The sequence below is a fragment of the Mytilus californianus genome, unplaced genomic scaffold (assembly GCF_021869535.1).
Source record: "Mytilus californianus isolate M0D057914Y unplaced genomic scaffold, xbMytCali1.0.p SCAF_4, whole genome shotgun sequence".
Classification (NCBI taxonomy): domain Eukaryota; kingdom Metazoa; phylum Mollusca; class Bivalvia; order Mytilida; family Mytilidae; genus Mytilus; species Mytilus californianus.
In genome coordinates, this window is record NW_026262690.1 from 85,596,977 (window position 1) to 85,619,205 (window position 22,229).

Sequence of the window (22,229 nt, forward strand, 5' to 3'; positions counted from 1 at the left end):
CCATGTAGGGCATTATGTTTTTCGGTATGTGCGTCCGTTCGTTTGTGCGTCCGTCCTTCCGTTCGTTCTTTGTCTGTCCGTCCGTCTGTCCCACTTCAGGTTAAAGTTTTTGGTTAAAGTTTTTGGTCAAGGTAGTTTTTGATGAAGTTGAAGTCCAATTAACTTGAAACTTAGTACACATAATCCCTATGATATGATCTTTGCCAAATTAGAGTTTTGACTCCAATTTTATGCTCCACTAAACATAGAAAATGATAGTGCGAGTGGGGCATCTGTGTACTATGGACACATTCTTGTTAAATTATTACATTAATAAAAATCATAATTTCATTTATTTTAGGTAAATTTGGTTTGGGAAGTGTCAGGAAGAAAGAAAAGACTAAACAGAAAGTAATTCCTGATATGTTTTCTCTTGGAACAACAATATGGACTGTCCAGGTATGATCTTACAGATATACAGAGATTAACGACAATGTAATAAATCACAGAATGTTGTTGTTAATGATATACTCTACACTCATATAGACTTCCACGCTTTTAAACAATGAATTTTTGCAGTTCTTCATTTTTATGCCCCACCACGATAGTAGTAGGGGCATTATGTTTTCTGGTCTGTGCGTTCGTTCGTCTGTCCCGCTTCAGGTTAAAGTTTTTGGTCAAGGTAGTTTTTGATGAAGTTGAAGTCCAATCAACTCGAAACTTAGTACACATGTTCCCTATGATATGATCTTTCTAATTTTAATGCCAAAATAGAGTTTTGACTCCAATTTCACGGTCCACTGAACATAGAAAATGATAGTGTGAGTGGGGCATCCGTGTACTATGGACACATTCTTGTTTATACTTAGTTACAAGTATGCTATACATTTGACTCATATGCAATTTGACATGTAATACCACTTTTTATGGAGGAAGTCTGCTATTAACTCCAAAGATGATTAACATCAATGTATGCAATTCCAATCGTAGTTTTTGAAATATTTCAAATGCCTTATATTAACATTTAACAAATATTGCATTAGAATAGGAATAAGAGCATTGTAAAACTGCATTAATGTTGAATTGTCGAATCATTGTGGCAATTGTAATCTACAGTACTGTTTTCGTTAATTTTGTATACTTTAGGCAGTACTAAACACCTTGACTAAAATTTATTTGGCTCGTTTAATTTTCATAAAATTTTGACAAAATATTTACTTTGACCCTTTGACAAAAATATAAAAATTTAAAAAAACTGGAACCACACACTTTATCAGAAAAATTTCATTGGATACATAGCAGTTTGACAAACACTATTTTTGATCATTGAGAAGCTTAATATTTCCTTAACAATAGAACATGATTAAAACATTCAGCTGATTTTTACAGAGTTATCTCCCTGTAGTGTTATGTACCACTTTAATTTAGTTCTTTTGCATTAATTCATAGAAAACAACAAGAAGTTTAATTAAGTTTTTTTCATTTTATTCTATACTTTATACTCTTCTGTTATTACGACAAATCTGCTATTAAATCATTTAGACAGCATAAATTTATAAAGAATGATACCCATAAATATTTGATCACATGTTAATTTTGGCTTGTATATTAACAGGTAGAAGACTGTGGGTTGTCTACACAGGTAGATTCATTTCTAGGCATATCCTCAGAAGTTTTGGTTGTGATTGAGGAGAGCTCTGGTGAAGTTATATTCACTGTCCATTGTGGTGCTATAATTGGTTGGACATCTCAAGCCATGAGGTCAGTAAAGGAAAATTTATACACTAAGATGTATATTGATAAGATATTATAACTTGAAAAATATAAAAAAAGATATCTGAAAAAAAGGATAAAAAAAACCATATTACATCCTCTCTATCAAATAAGAAAGTTGTATGGACCCAGTGAAATGATGAAATGGCTTGTCTCTTTATTGATTTCCATGTCTTTAAAAAACATGTTTAAGAGGAAAGAAAAGAAACAAAGAAATAAATATTACAGCAAAGAAAAGGAAGTAAAAACAATAAATAGAAGATTTATTTCTTTTGAATCTTCACATATATGTTTTTACAATTTCAATGTAACACACTGAATATGCAATTGGACAATTATTTTTTATACCAAACTGATTAATAACAAATTATTGACCACTAATTTTAATAACTTTATTTTCAGTATAAGAATATACTTTAACCAAGGAGAGTCTGTATTTGTGAAGCCATTCAGTGGGGAGATGGAAGAAACACAAGAAATCTGTGAGAGATTAACAGGAGTAACTTCTGGTTGTGAGGTAAATATTATTTTCTGTTTTTATGCGGTCAGATGACTTTGTGGTCATTATACTCTCAATCAGTAAATAAATTTATGTCATTCGGTGCAAGTCTTGTCCAGTTTTGAATTTTTTATTGAATTGAAGAATCTTTATGATACTTGGTTTAATGGGGATCTGTAAAATTTTGAGTTGGTCATTTACTCGCTGGATGTTGCTATTTTGCCCTTGATACTCTTAGTTTCCTGAAGCAATACAATTGACAGAAATGAAATTCTCTATACGAATATATAGTAAGTACCATTTAAACCAACAAAAAACATTTGATTTTTTTCAGTCACAAGATATGACGTTAAAGAGAAATGGTTTGGGGCAGCTTGGATTTCATGTTCAGAATGATGGCATTGTTACTGATGTGGAATCCACAGGATTTGCTTATGATGCAGGACTGAGGAAAGGCAGCCGACTAGTGGAGGTCTGTAAGATAGCCGTTGCCACCATGACACACGAGGAGTTAGTAGAATTACTGAGAACCTCAGTTACTGTCAAGGTCACGGTGATACCTCCATTTGATGATGGAACGCCAAGGTTAGTATTTAGGATGCTATATTCAAATCACGCTATAACAACACATGTACACAGATTGTATCACATATGTACACACATACTGGTTATATCAGGAGCTTTTTTGTAACATTTACAGCATTTAAAATTTCTAATTCAATAACTACAGTTTACATATTGAATAGTTTTTAAGTTTAAAGAATGAATTTAACTGAAAATTCTGTGTTTTGCACAGTAATGTTACAAATGAAATATTATGTTTACACATTATGAGTTTTTTTTCTGTGCTTTTTTTATTCTTTTGGAAAGGTTTAAAGCATGGTGGTCATCTAGACTTCATATTTAGTATAAAAGAGCCTTCATCAAAATAAAATATATAAAATTTTTCGGATATTACAAAAGTATCTAAATGTCTAAAATAGACAGATAAAATTACAAAAGGAATAATATTTAAAGACATAGAAATTTCCATCATCAATGTTTGGCATTCAGTTAGATTTGTCTAAATGAATAGTGTTTGTTAAAAAAACAAGATGTAAATTATAAAAGCAACATTAGGAGTTATTTGGTAAAATTCATAACCAGTTAGTTGGGTTGGGGGGGGAGGGGGGGGGTCAAGGCTTCCAAAACAGTCATATATTCCGGACATTTGTATAATGTCTGGTAAAAGTCCGGCTGGGCAAAGCATGAAACGGTCATCTACTTTTTAGTTTTCAAGGCTATCTTTAGAGACGGTCATTTTAACATAATTCGCGATCTTTTTAGACCCAACCTTTTGGCTTTAACAGCCACACATTTCCGGTCATAAAAGTGACATGATCATTAAGTACTATCAAAACAACCCCTAATTTAATACCTTCTCATTTTAATTAAGGCTAATTAGTTGTCGAACAGCTGAAATTTACCTGTTCAGGTGACAGGTAAACTATTTTGAACCGGACATTGATTGGTCTATTCAAAGTTATTTTCTTACATTTCAGCGGTTTGCATCTAATTAATTTAGTCAAAAAGATTTAAATTATCAGAAATACGTTTACAAATATGATTTGATGAAAAAATTACAAAGGTGAAAATGAAAAATCGTCATAATCACGTTGTTTGAACCAGAGACAAGGCTCTGTTTGAACTAGTACACGTGTGCGCATGTGCGCAGGTGTGAAATTTAATTATGCATCCTAATTTCTTCAAAAAATGCTTAAATTGTCATTGATACCTTTATCTCACGTTTATTTCGAATATTTTCTTGAAGAAATAACGTAGAAGGAGATACGTACACTCATTCATGCTTTGCAAACGTACACGGAATTTATGTATCCGTCTCTGGTCCATGTTTTACTATTGTCAAGATAACATCCGGTATCAGAAAAAAACGAAAGTAAAGTTTTTGACAACATTATTTTGCACAAATAAAGAGTCTAAGGCAGATATAAGTACGCTGATGTTGCACACTTCGAATGATGCACTGCCAATTTAACAGTTTACGTCAGAACTTCGAATTTGAATTAAAGAAAGTTAAATATCGTTTTTTTTTTAATGTCAATCATTGGGATGGCCAACTCGGCAACTGAATACCATAATTGCCTTTTGTTTATTTAGTCTTAAGGGATTAAAATCGGGATAATATATAAAATGTCCTTCTGGCTAAAAATAATTTTGGAAGCCCTGGGGGGGGGGGGGGGGGGGGTGGTCTGAAGGCACTTCTTACTAACCACACTATGCATAACATTTTTTTTTAATGTTTCATATTATTGTTAAGGCTATCTATCTAAACTAACCAACACCCATCAAATTTTTATAAAAGTGCCTTCCACCCCCCACCCCCCTTCAATTAATTATGGAAAAGCCTTAAGTTGAAAAGTATAATGTCAGTATGCAAACACATAATGAAATTTTCATTATATCTTACATCTGTGGTAACCTTTAGTATGACCATTCTTTAGATACCTTAAATGAATCAACAGGGTGAAATTATAGGTATTTTTAAGTAAAAAATGCACTAATAAATAATAGTGGAGTTCATTTTTTTTCTTGTACATCAGATTTGGCAAAAAACCTTTTACTAACACGCTCCAAAATCAGTCAATTACGACTTTTGAGGCCACTTTTCATGATCATTTTACTGACCCAACAACATTTTTACTGGCAATGGTTTTAGGGGTTGTCAATATTTTAGATGGATGTACTGTTTATTAATAAACACTTCAAAATTTTCTGATAAGTGGATACATTGTAGGACTTTTTTCATCATAGTAAATGAATTTCACATCACAATGCACTTCCAGCACAAGGCTTAAGACTAGAATTTATCTATTACTTGGAATGAACCAACTACTGCAAAATCTTTTTAAGCATGTATACTCTGCTAAGGGGAAGTAATCAGTCATTAGCTATACCACAGTGTTCTCCCCGGTATTTTCTAACAACTCCATGTGAAATAGCACTATTACTTAAAAATTATACGCCACATTTAAATTTTTTTTTTTATAAAATCTATTCCGATAGCTCCATGATTAAAAAAAAAATAGTACATGGTTGTATGAGGTCATGGGGAGAACACTGCATACCTATTTTTCTTGACCTCTACTCATGACCTTGACCTTTACAGGGGTGTGGCTACACTTCACACAAATTGTCATTCATCATCATTAAAGACATTGAAAGCAGCATTGCAGGCCACAGAAAACCTTCAACAATGGCAGAGAGATGTAAATGGAGATCTATCACACTCGAGAGAAATCTCTAGCAGTTCTAGTGAAACTTCATATCATTTAAGGGAAATAACGCTTTCTACAATGATCAGAGAGACTGATGAGTCTGGAGATAATTTCCGTGGATCGATGACACTTCCTCTACAGAAGAAACCATTAACTCCAACTAGGTACCAGTTTCAGTGTTTTCTGTTTCCCTGCATGAACTGTATTCCTGCATGAAGTATAACCTTTGCATGAACTGTACCATATATATTCTTTGTGCTTACATATATATATATATTCTCTGTCTATGCCATCTGCTTGATCTCATCTTTTTTTTTGTTATCCTGCATGCTTAACTTTTTCTTTCCTGTTTTTTTTCCATTTACTCTGTAAAATTGTCTTGGCAGGGAAAAGTTTCTTTTTTATAGATGTGTGTTATTTTGTCCGAAGTTCAGATTCATGGTATTATTTTTATTTAGTCATTTAATTGCTCTTGTGTTTCTGTTTTTCACTTTCATTTGCAGTATTGTCTTGTAAAGTATTTATTTTGCAATATGTTAAAGTATATTCCTTAATTTTTTTAGTGAAGTATATTGAAATATTAAAGACACCCCTTTCTCATTTATACATTCACCTTAATATATATGATTTGTTTTTTACTGTATATTCATCTCATATCTTCCTTGTATCATACCGAATTATTTTGTCAGTTTTGCTGGAAGACATTATGATGTAATCTTGATATATCCAAAAGAGTGCATTATTTTGTACACGTATATCCCCAAGCAGATATGCAATTTAAAAATAGATTCATTAATATAAGTAGAAATTTTTCCAACCGTCTTGGTGTCCACCTTGATTATATGCAAGGAGAAGGATTTATTTATTGTTATTGTTAACCCTCCAAACTCACTTCTATATAAATCCACTTGAATGGTATTTTGCAAGGTTATTAGTTCATTTTGAATAAGAAGAAAAGAATTGTTGATATTTATTCTTGAGGTAACACCCAATAATAGATAGCCTACAGTGTTTAATACATAGGGTTATCAAATCATAGTGTTCAAGAATTAAATTAACTCTTAATATATAATGGTTCCAATATCCTATTATCTAAAATATCAGGTTTATTATGAGTAAATCAAGAGGTGTTGGAAATCCAAGGGTGCTAATAATTAAAGGCTGGTGGAGCACCACCGTTGAATAGCCTGTGGTGTTCCCTGCAAGACAATACAAGGCATCTTCATTTCCAGTTCTCAGTTATTACTTCACTGTTATAGAATTACCTATTGAGTTGCTCATTATCCATGAACCTATTTCACATTACCATGTTTTTATTACAGAGTGGACATGAAGAATTCTCCATTTAGTACTGTGACCCCTCAGCATAGGATAGGAATGTCAAGTCTCCAGCGGAATACCTCACTTCAACATGCCTATACAGATTCAGTCCTTGACAAAAACCACTTTAGTAGTACTGAGGATATTAAACATGAACGTAGTAGTTCTAGGGATAGCTCAGACTATGCATATCTTATAAGTAAGTGTACTACTTATAAAAAAAACAAGACTCCTCATCTGTATATCGTAGTTTTCATCTGTATATCGTAGTTTTCATCTGTATATCGTAGTTTTCATCTTTATATCGTAGTTTACTCATACACATCTTGGACTGCAAATATCTTAGGTGAATCACACTTATCTTAGGGAATCCCTGACAAACTTCCAAAATGTTAAATTAAATAATGTTGTTACAGAAAATTATCAACTAAATTGATATGTGAGTTTTATGACACATTTTTCACATATCAGAATTTCTGAATTTACTGTAAAGTTTCTTGATGATATTATAGAAGAATGGCTGTGACAAGAAGTATGCTGAAAAGAACAAACCTTTCTTAATTCAAAGGGGAAAATTCTTGAGGAACTCAAAAGAACCATAAATCCTGCTTATTGCAATGTTTGCACATCATGATAAATTATTCTTTAAATATTTAACCAATTTTAACAATGAGAAAAGTTTTTTTAGAGTTATTCCCCTTGAAATTTATACATTTTGCCTCATTTCATTTACGAGTTTTGTAATTACAGCTTGTCACTCATAGTTTATTGTAATAAATGATCTTCAGAACACTGTTAACTGCATATAATTATAATAATCTGGTATTGAACATTCATGAAATATTTGCCACTGGACATTAAGCAACCAACAATCAATCAATCAAAGAAGGAATTAAGTAAAGTGTTGAACTTTGTCTAAAGAGGAAGAAAATAGATGTTTTGTCTAGGGAAGTAAAGTTTTTTTCTTCTTTTTATCCATGAGACATTTCATTTTTCATCAAGAATAAATTGAAAAATGGAAGTCAAACCAGGTTAAATGTAAATAACATTCCGGTTGAAATATATGTCGTCACTGACTAATAAATAATATAGAATTCTGACACTAGATATCAGAGATATATTATTACTTAATCTGCAATAATTAATCATGCCAGTTGGCTCAAGGCCAGTTAATGAAATAAACCACCTGTATGTAATAGTACATAAATATAGACAAGGAGAAACTATTAATGTGAGATATTACACTTTTCTCATCTGTTTGGTATGATAAAAGAATTATTATACCCATTTTATCAGGTAAAAGGTTTCATATTATCTCAGTTTCGTGTTTGTTCCATTATGCATTGAAATTTCCCTAGAGGTAGCAAATTACATGTTATTTAATCTTAAATACTTAATACTGCATTTGTTTACAAGTAGTACATATGTTTTAAACTTAAGATAAGCTAGAAATACTTTGAGCATAGACTTCAAAATTCCCCCATTTTGTATTGTAAAATTTATAACCTCTTCCTGCTTAGTTGTTTTAGAGAATGTAAATATCAAATATTAAAAAATTCTCTAAGGATTTTTTGACCCATTTGCTACTTTAGATAGGGCACTTGACCTTTGGATAAAGTATGACATAATGAATTTCAAAGGTCCGGAAAATAGCCAAAGTATGAAAAAATAGTTCAGATACTTTTGTCATGTCAGCCACTCTTATCACAGATAGAGGCAGGCGAGGCATACATATGCTAATACTAGTTAAAGATGAACTTTTACCCAGTCTTTAGATTTGTTTGAAGATGTGCGTGTCCTTGTGGTAGTTGACTTGTGACCTTGACCCAGTTTTAATTAAGTTTTATTTTAACATCAGTTTTTGGGTAATTTGACCTTGACCTATCTCTAATAATAAGTATTTATTATTAATGACGATGTTAAAGTTTTTCTTCTAATGAACATTCTCTGTAAGTTTTGTTGAAAGCTGTCCACTTGTTTAGAAGCTGTAAAAAATTAAATGATTGTGAATATTTGATGGAACTTCAGTAATGAATGAAAAGTCATGTACCTTCCTGAAATATTTTTTAATTGCCCAGTTGAGAATCTAATGATTGTGGGTAGTTTTCTTTTTCATACACTAAAGTGCAAATGACTTTACCCCAATGATTGGAAACCATTGTTTAGGATGTTATCCGATCACAACTTATTGATGCAACAGGGTAAGATTTTTGTCTCGCCTTGATGGAGTCAAAAAGCGAGACATAGGTCTGCTGTTTCCGGCGTCAGCGGCGGCAACAATGTATCAGTTTGTGATTAGGTCTAGTTCATGGTGAACCACTAGTGGTAGGTCAATGATATTTGGTATGCAGTTGTATTAGCATTGGCACATCTCATTACCATGGAGATTATTTGGCCCCGCCCCCATCAGTCAAGATCTATTGACTTTGAAACTTTGCTTAGTTTACATGTATTAGTTTGTGATTAGGTCAGTTTATGAGGAACCACTAGTGGTAGGTCAATGATATTTGGTATGCAGTTGTATTAGCATTGGCACATGTCATTACCGTGGAGATTATTTGGCCCCGCCTCCTCAGTCAAGGTCTATTGACTTTGAAACTTTGCTTAGTTTACATGTATTAGTTTGTAATTAGGTCAGTTTATGGGGAACCACTAGTGGTAGGTCAATGATATTTGGTATGCAGTTGTATAAGCATTGGTATATCTCATTTCCATGGAGATTATTGGGCTCTGCCCCCTCATTCATGTATTAGTTTGTGATTAGGTCAGTTTAAGAGGAACTGTTAGTGGTAGGTCAATGATAATTGGTATGCAGTTGTATAAGCATTAGCACATCTCATTTCCATGGAGAATATTTGGTCCTTACCCCTCAGTCATGGTCTATTGACTTTGAAACTTTTGCTTAGTTTACATGTATTAGTTAGTGATTAGGTCAGTGATGAAGTACTTATTGTCAATGATATTCGGTATGCAAATGTATTGGCATTTGCAAGTTTCATTTCCATGGAGATTATATAACCCCACCCCCTAATTATGGTTCATTGACTTTAAAACTTTTACATATTTTACAAGTTAATGTTTGTGTTTAGGTTTGTTTAAAGGGAACGACTTATGAAAAGTCAATAGTATTTGGTTTGCAGTTGTATTAGCATTGGCATATCTCATTTCCATGGAGATTGTTTAGCCCTGTACCTTCAGTCATGGTTCATTGACTTTGAATATTTGCATAACTTAAATGTTAAAGTATTGCTATTTTAATTTCAACATTTACATTATCAAAATATCAAATAGGCGAGACATATCTCTGTGTTAACAGTTTATGAAAATATTAACCAGAATTCAATATTGTGAATTATATATTACTTTTTAGGTCCTACTCCTATGAATAGAACTAAAGGGAGCCAGTTTAAATTTCAAGTAAGTTGAATTTAATTTAGCTGGTAATAGAAAGTTTCAAATGACAAATATTTTATTGAATTACATGCTGAACCTGAAAAAAATATTCAGAATAATTCAGGATATTTATGAAAATTGTACTTTAATAAGATTGTGCTTTGATATTGTAGGATTTGCTAATCTATTTCAGTATTTAACTTAAAGGGAAAGTCCGCGATTTTTTACTTATCATCTAAATATGTTCATCTTAACATAAAAAACACATTCACAAAGTTTTAAATTTATATTCTTTCTAATAACGGAGAAAATCAAGTATTTATAACTTTTTTGGTTGACCTACGTCACTGGGTTGTGACGTTTTAACCCGATTTGTTGAATCATGGGAAAAAATAAAATCTGTTAAAGTCTTAATTGCTTTATCAGAATTTTACGTAATTAAAAGCGCATAGATGACCGTTGGTCGTAGTTAATAACCACAATACAAGAATGAAAGAAAATGAATATGTGTGTACCGTTTTGTATTGATTGAATAAAACTTCCTATATGAAGTTATCTTAATATAAATATTTTCGAATTAATTTCATAAATTATTGAGATTTTTTCATAAAATATCTATAGAACACTTTTACTGATATTGAACTGAAAATATTTTAAGTTTTATTTACCGTTATAACTTTGATAACCATTTCAATGCAAAATATTTGTGAACAGAGTGTGTATATTATTTTGTAAAGTCATTGTTTATTTCTCGATTTGAGGAGAATTCGTTTGAACTTTACCTTGCAGCAATTTAGCCTCAGGCGTACACAGGTGTGAATTTAAGAGTACACAGGAGTGTATATTGTCATTTTGAATGGATTAACAGAAAGAGTATAGCGTGTTTAATATACCCAGATGAAATACCCGATGACAATAGAGAAACAATAATTAAATTGTATAAATTAATTGAAAATTAACATTCAACTTTTTAATTCCGGAAGTGTTACAATATTAAAATGGAACAATTTTCGGTTACGTTCTATGCAATTAGCATAAAGTTAAGATATGAAGTTAAAAGAATAGTACTTTAAATCTTAAAAATTAAATGTTATATTTCCCAATTAATAATCATTGCACATCTGTTTAATTTACTTTACCGGAATTCTTTAACTTGTATTTAAATCTGGCGATGTTTAAATGCTAACAAACGTAAAACTATCGCAATTTTAAAGTTTCAAGTTAATTGAAAAAATACAACAGCACAACATGCATGATTTTTTTAATTTTCTTATTAACATTTCATTCTTACATAATTAAATTCATTTGACAATCACTTGCACAAATTATTTGTGAAAAGAATACCAATTATCGTTTATTTCATTAAGCAATATACATACATTATAAATCTAAGCTAATACATTAATTTGTTTGAGGATTATTTTTAGGATAGCCGTCATTAATCCAAATTAGTAATACAGTTGTTGTAATTAAAGACATATCTTAGTAATGTATTACTGATATTGACGATTTTAGAACAGTTCGTCCTAACCTCGTTGTTCTTGAAACAATCTTTACTAGTATACTTGTAAGTTTCCTGACGTATAAGCGCCATTAAGGATGAGCTCCAGAGATAGCCAACTATATGTTGTCAACACTATCAGAAAGAGTTCCCATCGTCGGATGGGGTATATGAAGGTTCCAAGAATGAACTATTGACATGTCTGACTCTGAACAGTTAGTAAACGGATTTAACAATGATCTATAGACATCGACCGCTTGTTCTTGATATTTGAAACTGCATGCATATATACGTTTATGAGAGTGATTATTTATCTTATGCCTGACGAAAACTAAATGCCTGCATGGTTATATCTTGCCATACGTTTGTATTGGTTTGGTGGGTGTTCACTCAAAATCGTAATTCAAAAATTGTGTTTGTGAGATGTAGATTTACTTCAATACCGAATTTGGTCTATATATTTCACAAGTGTATACCACGGAGAAGATCTGAAGGTATATTACTCCCATTTTGTTTGGGTGTGAACCATCGATGTTTACCGCAATATTTAATGAATAAGATGATGATGGTAGAAAGAACTATGAGCGTCATGTGGCAAATATTACATGCATGTCGGACCATGAGTTGTCAATCTGTTTGAAAAGATTTCCAATACAACCATATTGAGTAGGAATTTTTACATGCTTTACTCTCGTACTAGTATTACAGAGTTCTTGTGTCGTTTAACTCAGACACACATCTTTTACTTTAAGATGTATGAACGGTTCTAAATATATATATATATATCTTAAATGTAACAATAATCAAACGCCTATAGGCAATCACTAAAATGGTATGAAGTTTTTATACAGATTTATTCTTATTTACACAATCATTAACAAACTAAATAAATTTAACAAAATAACACCGTGACACTACGATATAACAAATGGGATACTAATTATTTTTAACCATGCTATGCAGAAACCTAACACATCAAGCAGGAACATATATATTAATATACTGTTCCCAGCATCAAGCCAAGTTAGTGCACGTGAATACCAATTAGGAACACGATGTGTGATTTTGTATAACTAAAAATATCAAAGCGAGCAATAACTTAATTTGTCAAGCAAACATTTTTTTTCACTATGCCTCTCTTTATCTCCGCTCCTTTACAATAACTATTTCGCTTTTTGTCGATCATTCTCTATATTGTTCTCTATTCGGTTTTTTTTTTTTACTATGCCACTCTATCTCCGCTCCTTTTTCCCCTGTCGTCCTAATCCTTATAAAGATAGGGACATTAGACATAGAAGGGGCTCTCTTATCTTCAATGAATTAATATTGATAGTGACTATAAGTGCTGCATTACTTAAAATATCTGCATGTTTGCCAATCAACAAAAGCTTGTATTTGCGTGAGGAATTTTTTCTTTCAAAAATATGGTCCAGAATCATGACAAAACAATATTCATTTCACAAAAATGTTCAAAGGTCATGTTTATAATTTTCTTTAAACTTATTATCAGCAAAAATAGTGGATAATATTATTATCAGAACATCATTCATTAAAAGGTGGAATTCTAATTTCAAACACACACAAGATAAACAACGTTAGACACAAATATATGGTTCAATAAATGTTACCTGTGCACAGCGGGTACCTCAATAAAGAGGCCATGCATGAACCTGTATTATATAATTGTGTAATACGAATTTTTAGTTGACAGGATGTCACTGGAATACCCAGGGACGTGTATCTAATATACGTCCCTGGAATACCTAACTGAATGTGTCGCTCTGACACGACATCTATCAATAATTCTGACATACCTATTATCAATTCGGGAGGAAGCCAAAATATATATATAATAAGATAACGTATATAAAATTTTCACCGAACATACCAGATATAGAGTCACACATTTAACTGTAAAGCTAAGTGTCTTTATAAGTGACCGTTCCGAATTGATCCCGTATCAATTTGATATAAACACTTTTAATAAAAAAATTGAGATGTCCGATATTTTGATATTTACATAATTATCTATAACCTGGGAACATTATACTATATCAACATATTATGTCCCAGCTTAAACCTCTTCCTAACATTGCTCCTTGTCAATAGCCGTTAAATATCATAATTAAAAAAATGTTATTCTATATCGTATAACTTTATTAATTGAAAAATTATCTCGTCTTAATACGGAACTATTCTTTATACAAATCAATGCACTTTATATAAAAGAGGCATTCTCAATTTTATACTAATGAATCTTCTGTAAATCAGTGATTGTTACAAGAACACTGCATTTGTCTTTCTTATAATTAAAACTGTTATTCCTCATCAAATATATATTTTTTTTTATTCAACGAAATCTTATCATATAAGGATTTGATAACTATAGCTATCAGAACTGCTAGGTTATTTTGTTATTAAAAAAGGATAATTACCATCGAATCTCCCTCGAAACAATATTGTTCAAAATAGTCTTCACACACCAACTTGTGCTTGCTATAGATGCAACTATTTGCTGTTAGTTTAAGGTTGTACAACCATGTCTGATACAATTCTTTCTTTTTTTGTGGGATTGGGAAAACTATGTAGACTTTTGTCATAACTTTGTCTGACAGAACAACCTTACGCTCGACAAGACATTTTGACACTGAATAACCGTCTACGGTAATCCCCAATTGATGATGGGAGTTTTTAACGCACGGTCGGTAAATCCCCGATTCTTTTTGTTCTTTGTGGTTTATAGATATCACGTGACTTTTTAGATCGAACATGCCGACAAGATGGCGATATGTCGAGAACTGATAGTGAATTTCAAAAATCGATTTTGATCTCTTTACATAGAGAATAAAAGTTTTTTATTTATGAACATGTTGTTTTTTATGCTTAAAGAACAAAATATCAATTTTTCATTTTTTTGCGGAGTTTCCCTTTAATGTTTAGAAAATTCAAAGGGATGGGAGGGTGGCTTGGTAAATTAACCTGATTTGGAACCAATTTAGGAAAATTGATCTTGAATTTAGAAGGATTTCTTAAATAATTGGCAAATGGAACAGTTCTTCCTATGCCACATTTTATCACATGCTAATTTCTTGATACATGTACCATATTTTATTTCACTTTGAGGGGTGGGGAGAGGAACCTTATAGAAGCATGGCACCAAGTTGGAGATGATCTAGAAATGTAGCACTTTCTACTAGCTTTATTTGTCCGTAAAGATGAACACAACTTTTATAGTGCAGGACCACACTGGAACTTTTACAATGTAATATTTTTTTTGCTATACTCACAATTATTTTATTTTACAGGGACCCGGTTGGGCCAGTACTTCTGGTGACCAGTCAGATCACACCTCCAGTATGACATCTATATATAGTGCTACAGGTTATCGGAAACCAAACTATTCTACGGACAATATGGTTCAACATGGAAATATTGCATTAGAATTGTTAAAACAGTCACAAAACACAAAATTCTTATTAAACAGGGGACCAGAACAACCAAAATCCAATAACTTAAGTGATACCTCATTTTCTAGTGGTTCTAGTGGTGGACCTAAAAACAATACAGATGGCAGAGGTAGATAACTCAATATCTTTATTTTTAATCGTTCTGAATTATACAGTAAATGCAAATACTTCTCCATTGATGGTAAAGGTATATAACTCTGTTTTATTATATTTGTTACAAGTTATTCAGATACTGATGATTCATTTATTTTCGTGGGTACTAATTTTCGTGGATTGAGGGAAAATTGTAATTTCATGTATATTTGATTATGTGGTTTTGCCAAAGTCTGAATACAAGCCTAAAGAAAATTGTACTTCTTTGAACATTTAAATTCGTGGTTCACATTTACCCACGAAATTTGCAAAAATTGGTACTCCACGAATGATAATGAATCCATAGTACCGGTAGCCCTTTTACTAATTTTATTGGTTATCAAACACTTAATAGCTCTATAATGTAATGTTTTATTGTTATTACTGCAACATAGTGCTTCGTCTTTGCAATGAATTATAGATTTATAATAAAAGTTTTTACAAGCTTTCATAAAAATAGGCTTTAGAATAACTTTTATTGGTTTGCTGAGGTAAAGTTGCTCATTTCAGATTGACAGAGCTGTTATCGAGCTAATTGTATATCTTCTTTGAGGTCCAAACTGTAATGTGAGAAATATCCTATTTTTGTCTAGCCTTGACAGAGTTTAAAAACGAGAAATAGGTATGCTGTTTCCAGTGTCGGCGTCTTCAACAATGTATTTGTTTGTGATAAGGTCAGTTTATGGGGAACCACTAGTGGTAGTTCAGTGATATTTGATATGCAGTTGTATTAGCATTAGCACATCTCATTTCAATGGAGATTATCTGGTGCCAGCCCGTCAGTCATGGTTTATTGACTTTGAAACTTTTGCTTAGTTTTCATGTATTAGTTTGTGATTAGGTCAGTTTAAGGGTAACTGTTAGTGGTAGGTCAATGATAATTGGTATGCAGTATGCTTAGTTCACATGTATAAGTTTGTGATTAGGTTAGTTTATGGGAAACCGCTAATGGTAGGTCAATGATATTTGGTATGCAGTTGTATTAGCATTGGCAAATCTTGTGTCCATGGAGATTGTTTAGCCCCTGTACCTTCAGTCATGGTTCATTGACATTGAATACTTGCATAACTCTCATGTTAAAGTGTTGCTATTTTAATTTTAACATTTGCATTTTACTATCAAAAGAACAAAAAGGCAAGACATATCTCTGTGTTAACAGTTTATTTAAAACTATTTATTGCTATTTCTCATTATAAGTAATTTTATATTTATGTACACTTTTTTTTACAGAAGATGTTTCACTGTTTCGTCAAAAGACGAACACAACTGTACATAGAACAGAATCACCAATAAGCAGTGCCAACAGTAGTCCAAAAACTTCACACAGGTAATGTTGAATAACAATTGCTTAGTAGGCCTGAAATCATAGATAATGAAGTCGTGAGAGCTGGCTCTAAAATGTTTATAAGAAGCAATCAAGAAAAATTAAATTAAAAAAAGGAATAGTAGTTTACACTTATTGTAACAGTTGAAGATAGCTATAAGTGTGACTCACTTTCAGTTGCCTGAGTTATAGCCTTGTATTTGTTAAAACTTGGGTTGTCTGTCATTTCAAATTTTAGCTGTAATAGCCACAGTTGGTATTGTACAAAATAAATTTCTAGGTTTTATCTCAGCACAGCTTAACTTCTATTCCCTGTTCATTGTCTAAAATTTCATCTGTATGAACAAAATACAGTAAATTTTAAAATAGAAATAGTACATTTATCTTCTGAAGTTAGAAAATTAAAATGAAATGAGAACCAACCAAATTTGATTTTAGAGAATTCAGTTGGAAAACAAGGATTTATTTTTTTGATCTAATAGGGAAAATTATAAGTAGAATTTTATCATAAGTAGTATTTGAAATTAAGATGTTAGATGCAAATTTCCATATTTATAATATAAAAACACTATTTAGCCTAGGCACATATGAATTTATTAAATTTTAAATCTGTAATAAGATTAAAGTTATATCCTGTCAAAATTTCTTCCATCTGTGAAAAGAGGATATAAATACATAAAATTTTGACAAATATAAATGGGTTTGTATTATATGATTTTTAGGGGTAAATATAAAGTATTTTCATAGTAGTGTTTGCATTTTAAGGCATTTAAATTTGATTTTTAGTGATTAAGGTTCTTTAAATTTTTTTTAATTTTTAGCCCTTTTAAATTTTCATGTAAAAAAGAAGGCCCTTGGTTTAAATATGTGCATATGGCATCAAAATAATGTAAAAATGAAATAGTAATTAAATATCATATTATTTTGATGTAGAATTCATATTGTTTATATTTATATTATAAAATTGTTATTTGTTATTTAATTTTTTAAGTCAGTTTGATATGAACTGATTTGAAAATGAATAAATTTTCCACAAGCAGACTTTTACCTCAAAATATTAATGTATTTTTAATTTCATTTGTAGGAATTTGTATGGGACATCTTCGGAAGAATCTCTAAATACAAGATTACGACCTGGTGTCACAGGGTCTACGAAAGTCTCAAAGTCGGACAATAACTTTCAAGCTGAGTTACAGCGTCTAATTGATCCTGAATTGGCAGATAAAGATCTGAAAGGATATCTGGTACTTAACTTTAATGATAAGAAAAATGGGAAAAAATGGTTTTATTTTATAAAATGATGTTTACCATCAGTATACTGGAAAATAATGTAAAAATAAAGTACTTATTGGTTTAGTTCATTTGTGAGAAGAATTTTGTTTTATTCACCTCTAGAATTGATAAGTAAAATTGTCATTTATAATTCTATATTTAAGTTACTGTAAATTCAGACATTATCGCAAGGTTTTTATTAATGCGAATAATATGGCATCTTCTAACGTGACACACCTGAGACTTGAGTTCTTGTGTGTGATGATAAAACCAGTAGACTCTTTATGTAAAAAGGAAGTTTTAAGGGTCCGAAATTGTCACCCAAGCCTTAAATGCAGGCGTGACACAGGTTTCCGTGGAACCTTTGTTAAGCAATTCATCATATAAAAATATACAAATCGTACATGGTTACAAAAAAGTTTGTATTGTGTCTCCATAACAAACAATAATTTTTCCATTTTTATAAAGTAAGTATTTTTTATTTAAACTATCATGTTATATTTTTCTAGGGAAAGAAAGCAGAAGGACGTTATTCTACTAGATTAAAGAGAACCATGTCTGATGAAAGCTTACATAATCAGAAGTTTAACTCTGGACCAATAAAACTAGAGACACATTTAACTGATGTTATATTTACAACAGCTTCTCCTCCACAGAATAAAGATCTGAGGTATAAATTTATGTAAATACCCAATTTGTCGAATGTATGAAGCTCAGGAGGATTGCAAGTTGTTGCTGTGTCACTTGGAAGTTTTGTAAATGTTTTTATGTTCATATGTTGCCACACTTTCAAGTGAATGGAACTATGAATGACAGTCATTAAAGAAGGACTGACATTTATTTGCTAATATTTCCACTGGTAACAAATTTTTCAGCAACATAACACACAAGGGGATTCATTTAAAAATCCCTCTTTGTGATGAAATTTCAAAGTGAATGCTGATGATTGTGAATAATTCTGAATTATCTCTCTGTATACTACATAGGTGATATTATATAGAATTGTATATCAGAGTGAAATTATGCTAATTCACCGGCAATTACCGTTTTGCAGTGAATCGATACCTTGAACAGTGTTTTTTGAGTGAATTGTTGCTAATATTAAAATTGATATACATTGGATATTATTTCATTGTTTTTTACAAATAGTATCACCAATGAATTAGTTCACCCACTATAGAATTGTTGCATCAACAGAATATTGTCTTACTGATCTTATGAAAACAGATTTCAATTGTTTATGTCTCATTAGATAATTTTTGATATTATAACATAAACAGCTTGTATCAAAAAAGTTTTTAAGGATTAGATATATAGAACAAATTCTTATATACACTAAAAGTTAACTTATAGAATACTGGAATATTTGAATATAGAATATGTTCAGCCTTCTATGGACTTAGTGTGTTCTGAAGAAGAATATATGGAGTCACTATAATAACAAAATTGTATTTTACAGTAAAAGGCAATCACCAGCGATGCCAACAGAAGACAATCAAGCATTAAGCAGTAGTGTTCCACTTCCAGAATCCACTTCAGGATTGGAGTGGTCAAGTCTAGTCAGTGTGGCTACCAAAGCCATTGAAGGTGAGTAATCCATAGATATTTGTAGGGAGTCCAGTGAGTATCAAAAGCTATGTTAAATAGGGAATACTGATAAAAGGATTATCAGGGTACAAGTGGAATCTCTTTCTGCTGGCTAAATTATTTAGTTGTAAATAATCCACATGTTAATAATGTCAAGTTCAGAGTGCTCGGTTTGAGTTAATGTGGCTAAAAAAGTACAAAGTTTTAAGCACACTGAAAAAATGCAATTCTGAAAAATTTTATGCACATTGAAAAAATACACACTGAATAAATGCAATTCTGAAAATGCTATGCACACTGCAAAATGCAATTCATTTTAGCCAGAGTCTGCAAGAAATATACCAATTATTAGGTCCGGGTACACAGTTATCGTCCTTTGATTTTCGTTGTCCACGAATATAGTCCCTAGTGTGGACAGTGTGTTACTTGTCGATTTTTTTTATACCCCTTCCGAATTTATTTCTCCATGTTTTATGACTCAAATAGTAAGTAGGGGGGTGAAATGACACTGTAAAAAAATTTGGGTCATGAATTTTAAAGTAAAGTAGTGATTTGGTCCAGCTGAAAAATGTTAAAAATTAGCACATCGGAAGCTGTCAAAAGATTTGAAGACCCCCTTAGCATGAAATTGTCCATATTTTGAGTTAGAGCCGATGAAGTTTTCTATAATTTTGATATAATTTGTCCCAAAAGTAGTACAACACACTGTAAAAATATTATTGAGAAAGCGCAGGTGGGATTTTTTTAATTTCCATTTATTGTCTAAAAGAAATGCACTACGAAATAACTGTGTACTCGGACCTAAGAGGTGAAATCAGGAAATATAGAATCTGTACTTTGGCAACTTCCCTGAATGATTTGATGGTGTCAATTTATCAAATAGCATAAAACTAAAGGATTTAAACTTTTATTTGTTAGAATTTCTGCAAAAATTACCAATTTTGGCATTTTATGGTCAAAATAAGCATTTCATAGCTTTTTCAATTTTGATGCATAAGTGGCATTCTGACTTTCTATCTGACAGGTTTTTATGTGTCAATATTTGTGTTTCTATGTTTCAATCCAGTTGTATTACTCATTTGTGAACTCTGAATCTACAGAAAAGAAGATTATCTCAGACAATATGCGCAAAATGTGTTGTATATATGATCCTCGTCTAACGCCCTGTTTGGATCAAGTTAAATGTGAGGAGCTTGGAACATAAAAGTTGAAGTCCATTATAAAGACCTCACTAAATTTGTATAAAAAGCACTTAACAATGTCTTTTGTACCTGTTTTATGTCACATAATACCTTTCTTTTCTTCTGTAGGATAGCAAGTGGTTCAAATATAAGCCTGTTGAGACTAAAATTGCATGCATGTTTTTCACTAAAAAGTGAAAAATCTTTGTATCAGACCATACTGTCTGCAAAAAAAGTTGAATGCAAGAGTCTTTTTGTGCTCAGATTAATTGTATCATGTCACCTGAGTATAGAAATGATAGAAAAGACACAAAATTTTATTTCATATAGCTTCAATATGCATTTTTAAATGTAAATATGTGATACGGCCTAAATTGACCCTAAATTATTTTCAGTCTTACTTGGCCTAAGACCCTTTTAAGCTAATGTGATATGTTATTTGTAAGTTTTCTTTCCATTTAAAGTACATTAAATACATATGTAAGGATTATTTATAACCAAAAAGCTTTACAAATTTAAAATTGCTGGAAAATATTACATCTTCATGTAAGGGCCCCCTTCATTGGAAAACCTCCATTTTTAGCCACAGGCTCATATAAATTTGACTTTTTAATAATTATGATAAGTCTGATGAATCAAATGAGTACTCTATTGCTTTTAATACATAATATATTATATATTAAGGCATTTCAAAAGTATTTTTTTGCAATATTTTAATTTTTTAAGCCTCAATTGTTGATAGTTGAAAATTTTCAATTTTAACGTCTAAATTTAACACTCAAAGTTCAATATAGAATTAGTCATATTGTCTATAATATATATCCTATTGCCATGAAACTTTGTAAGCAGTCTTATAATTTAATAAGCTTTTGTCATACCAAGTTTCATTAAGATTGGTCAACTTTTTCTACCCTATTAGGTCCGGGTACACAGTTATCGTCCTTTGATTTTCGTTGTCCACGAATATAGTCCCTAGTGTGGACAGTGTGTTACTTGTCGATTTTTTTTATACCCCTTCCGAATTTATTTCTCCATGTTTTATGACTCAAATAGTAAGTAGGGGGGTGAAATGACAGTGTAAAAAAATTTGGGTCATGAATTTTAAAGTAAAGTAGTGATTTGGTCCAGCTGAAAAATGTTAAAAATTAGCACATCGGAAGCTGTCAAAAGATTTGAAGACCCCCTTAGCATGAAATTGTCCATATTTTGAGTTAGAGCCGATGAAGTTTTCTATAATTTTGATATAATTTGTCCCAAAAGTAGTACAACACACTGTAAAAATATTATTGAGAAAGCGCAGGTGGGATTTTTTTAATTTCCATTTATTGTCTAAAAGAAATGCACTACGAAATAACTGTGTACTCGGACCTAAGAGGTGAAATCAGGAAATATAGAATCTGTACTTTGGCAACTTCCCTGAATGATTTGATGGTGTCAATTTATCAAATAGCATAAAACTAAAGGATTTAAACTTTTATTTGTTAGAATTTCTGCAAAAATTACCAATTTTGGCATTTTATGGTCAA

At 31.4% G+C, this 22,229-nt stretch overlaps 1 protein-coding gene across 2 annotated transcripts in view; it reads left to right on the top strand.

Moving 5' to 3' along the window:
* The window catches only part of LOC127738792 (signal-induced proliferation-associated 1-like protein 1), a 55,729-nt gene that overhangs the window by 24,965 nt on the left and 8,535 nt on the right, over positions 1 to 22,229 (top strand). The window contains exons 11-22 of one of the 2 annotated variants that reach the window (XM_052250170.1): positions 341 to 438; positions 1,595 to 1,740; positions 2,155 to 2,269; positions 2,586 to 2,836; positions 5,418 to 5,690; positions 6,849 to 7,045; positions 10,217 to 10,263; positions 15,046 to 15,316; positions 16,570 to 16,666; positions 17,748 to 17,907; positions 18,445 to 18,605; positions 19,395 to 19,522. In XM_052250170.1, the coding sequence (XP_052106130.1) occupies positions 341 to 438; positions 1,595 to 1,740; positions 2,155 to 2,269; positions 2,586 to 2,836; positions 5,418 to 5,690; positions 6,849 to 7,045; positions 10,217 to 10,263; positions 15,046 to 15,316; positions 16,570 to 16,666; positions 17,748 to 17,907; positions 18,445 to 18,605; positions 19,395 to 19,522 (1,944 nt within the window). The remainder of the gene's footprint in view (positions 1 to 340; positions 439 to 1,594; positions 1,741 to 2,154; positions 2,270 to 2,585; positions 2,837 to 5,417; positions 5,691 to 6,848; positions 7,046 to 10,216; positions 10,264 to 15,045; positions 15,317 to 16,569; positions 16,667 to 17,747; positions 17,908 to 18,444; positions 18,606 to 19,394; positions 19,523 to 22,229) is intronic. The other variant, XM_052250171.1, reaches the window with a different exon arrangement.